The following is a 3733-nucleotide window of genomic DNA, read 5'->3' on the forward strand; positions in this document are numbered from 1 at the left end:
ATACCGAAATGCAGAAAGCAGCTTTGGCGTATCGTATAAAAATGATCACGCTGGTGGCCACTATGTGCTCTGTGGGTGAGTATGTATGTACATACATGCATACATACGTAAAGATACAAATCCTATGCGCCCTTGGCGTTGCTCATTGCTACAAAGTTCCACCATTGCACTATGGGCCAGCAAACGATAAAAAGTGGTCAATATTCGAAATCTTATCGGAATGGCTTAAAACTTGCTACAGGGGGTTTTTGTGGACGCTGATTACGAATTTGAAGTTAGATTTTAAAAACTCAAAATGGCGGATCCAATATGGCGGATAATATTGCGTAAAGTAATCGGATTGGCTTGAAACTACTACTCCATGAAATTTGGGCTCACTGATTACGAATTTGAAGTTAGATTTAAAAAACTCGAAACGGCTTAGTCAGCCTACATAAAATGAAGTTGCCGAAGCCCACCAGCAGGAGGCTACACTACAAATGTAGATTTAATTTTTAAATTTTTTTTTGCTTTTGTTTTTATTTCTATAGTTTTTTTTACCAATTACGAATGTAGACTTCACGGTTTTTTTGATTTTTTATATTTCGCTTTTTTTTTATATACATATATATATTTTTGCGAATTAGAAACTTAGTCTTCGCTTTTCATTTTTATTTTTTGTAGTTTTATTTACTTTTGTTTATATTTTTTTATATATATGTTCATTTTTTTTTACCAATTACCAATTCAGGCCTCTTTATTTCTTTTTGTATTTTCCATTTCTTTGTTTTTTATAATCTTTATTTTTTTCCAATTAAAAATTTAGACTTAGTTTTGTATTTTGGTTGTATGTTATTTGCTTTTGTTTTTCTTAACTTTTCAATTCATTAAAAAAAAAAAAAAAAAAAAAAATTTTAAATTTCAGTTTTTAAATAAAAAAATTAAAGTGTGGACGTATCGTCAGTTATGTTCATCATCTCGGAACTTATCTCAGCAAATCATAAAACTAAAAATTTGGAATTAATTTTCAATGGGTAGTGATAAACACTTACGGCGAAGAGGATGAAAAAGAAAAAAAAACTCAAAATGTGCAAAATTGAGCAAATTCATCTTAAAGTACATTTAATGCATAGTAGATTTCATGTTTTGTTTTTGTGTTGTGCGATGATACACAGGAGTACTGCTAAACGCCAACGAGCACAATTCATAAAAATTAACGCCTGGCTCAATAAAGATGTCGAATTATTTTAAGCAAAGGCTATTTTTAATTATGGTTTTCTATTTTTTTATATTACTGTATCTTATTAACAAGAAAGAAAAGACAAAAGGAAAATATTTATTACTCTCTGCGAAAAAATTTAATTTTACTATACACCGGACATATAAATTTAAAATACAATTATTTTAATCAAAATGAAATGGTGACCACAATATTAGGGAAATTGCTGTAATATTTCGCTAACAATTACCTTAAATACTTTATATTTTGGCTATTAGCATAAAAAAATTAAAATTCTAAATTTGACCTTTGGCCATTTTTGAGTGCCTACTGGCCCTCTGTGCATTGAGTTGTGTTACTTTACCACTTTTCTGCTAACTACGTTTCCCTTCTGTTTGACTTTTGTTACGCAGTGGAGCATTTGCTGAGCATGTTGGGTATTATCTATTATGTAAACGCGTGTCCAGCCATGCCGGGACATCCCATTCAGAGTTTCCTCTACTCAAATTGGTCGCAGTTTTTTGTTTACTTCGACTACACCAACCTGGCGGGCATCTTTGGCAAAGTCTTGAATGTGATATCGACATTCGCGTGGAATTTCAATGATATCTTCGTGATGGCGGTGAGCGTGGCGCTGTCGGCACGTTTTCGCCAACTCAACGAACATATGTTGCGTGCTGCCAAGCGGGTAAGTCGTCAAGTTGCTTGCTAAATTACTTCTATTGGCAAAATATTTTTATTATGCTGTTGAAAATTCGCTTTAATTTTTCACTTTCATCTTTTGATTAGAGTGTAAGTTACCCATATTTTTCACTGCTTTTTTTACTTTCACCTTTCACTTGTTTCTTAAGTGGCGCATATTTAAAAATATTTATGTCTAACTAGCACTTGTATGGTCTTTCTTGTTTTCATGGCAGCCAACCACGCAGAAATTTTGGATGGAAAGTCGCATAAATTATCGCAATTTATGTAAACTATGCGAAGCTACAGATGACACCATTTCCGTTATTACGCTATTATGTTTTTCCAACAACTTATTTTTTATATGCGGAAAAATTCTTAAGAGCCTACAGTGAGTATTAGTAAGCTAACATTGTAATTCCTTATTCTGAGTACGGGTATTGAAGCACTAAAATCATTTGTCGATTTGAGCCGTGACAAAGAAATTAAGCCAATTGTCTCCCTCCTTTCGAAAGCAGTCAGGTAGTACTTCCGAACATGGCCTGTTCATTGTGTTCGCGGGCGCCCTTGCCTTCGTTATCCAACCATTGGTGCCGGGGCGAGAGATCCTTTTCATTCCATCTTCTTCGGCACTCGTTACCTGGGCGAACAAGGCGAAAGATCTTACTTTGAATTGTCTTCTCAAAAGCTCTCAAGGTTCTCTCACATATTGGTCGAATCCTCATCCAAGTTTCTGCGCCATATAAGAGGCATTACAAGCATTTTGTAGAGCGCAATTTTTGTTCGTACAGAAAGGGCTCCTGCTTTTATTTGCCTACCGACTGCAAAGCAGGTCTTATTGACATGAGCTATTCATTATGTTTCACTTGGTATCCAGCCAGACATTGTCGTTGGTGGTTGTGCTGGACACAAGATAGGGAAAGTCCTCACTACTTCCAAGTTATAACTGCCAACAGCAACGTGTGTCCCAATATGCGAGGTATCTTTACGTGTTGCCAGTAGGTACTTTGTCTGGTTCTCGTTCATCGCTAGACCAGCTTGTTTTTCTAAGCTGGAAAATGTTGCGCTTACGTCCCTGAGTTTCAGGCCGACCATGTCGACATCATCTGCATCGTCCTTTTCTGACAACGCTTTCAAACTTGTTCATCATCTGTTACGAATTCCTCAATATCTTATTCGAATGCCTCTGTAAATTAAGGGGCTTATCCACCCAACTCTTGTATCGGATCTACGTGTGCTTCATAACGCTTATAAAATGCTCTTTATAAAGATGTACAGATACCCGCAGCTGCACTAAACAATTNCTTGATGCGCACACTAATGCTTTCGTTGTACAGCGCCGAAATTAATGATGAATCGCGACGGCCGCTGGTGGTTTTTCGTGGTATTTCGAGTGAATATTGGTGCCCTGAGGTGAGTTGGAATTAACTTAGAAAAATTTTTAATGATTGGCTAGTTATTAAGTTAAGATTTTAACAGTTCCAAGTAGAGCTAAAAAGAGGCGTCTTAAAAACTGTAAGTTAAAAAGACTAAGCAAGGTCATTCAACTAAAGCTATTTATAGGGTGTTTGATTATTTGCTTTTTCGGAAAACGGTAGTTTGAAAAAAACGCGATTTGAAAAAAAAAACGATTCCTCATAGTATTATAAAATATACTTCATTTTATAAACAACACCATACAAATCCACATTTCAAACTTTGTGGAAAAATTATAAAAATTCAGCGCATTTTTACTAACATTTTACACCTTTTTTTAGATAATTTTTTAAAAAGTTTTGCAGTTTTATAGCCCAAGCAATTTTACTATAATAAAGTGCGAGTTTCATATGGCTACTAAATACCGTTGATTTTTGT

The 3733-nt window shown here is 34.9% G+C and overlaps 1 protein-coding gene across 1 annotated transcript; it reads left to right on the forward strand.

Moving 5' to 3' along the window:
• The first annotated feature begins 8 nt into the window (after positions 1-8).
• LOC108382096 (gustatory receptor for sugar taste 64e-like) lies at positions 9-3477 on the forward strand. Its single transcript, XM_017638493.1, has 6 exons — positions 9-75; positions 1612-1886; positions 2116-2270; positions 2671-2858; positions 3150-3292; positions 3400-3477. Exons 1-6 carry the CDS (start codon positions 9-11, stop codon positions 3475-3477), a joined length of 906 nt encoding a protein of 301 aa, XP_017493982.1.
• The last annotated feature ends 256 nt before the right edge of the window (positions 3478-3733 follow it).

This window comes from Rhagoletis zephyria, unplaced genomic scaffold, assembly GCF_001687245.7.
Source record: "Rhagoletis zephyria isolate East Lansing unplaced genomic scaffold, Rhagoletis_zephyria_1.1 Rzeph_scaffold_25160, whole genome shotgun sequence".
NCBI classification, from domain to species: Eukaryota; Metazoa; Arthropoda; class Insecta; order Diptera; family Tephritidae; genus Rhagoletis; species Rhagoletis zephyria.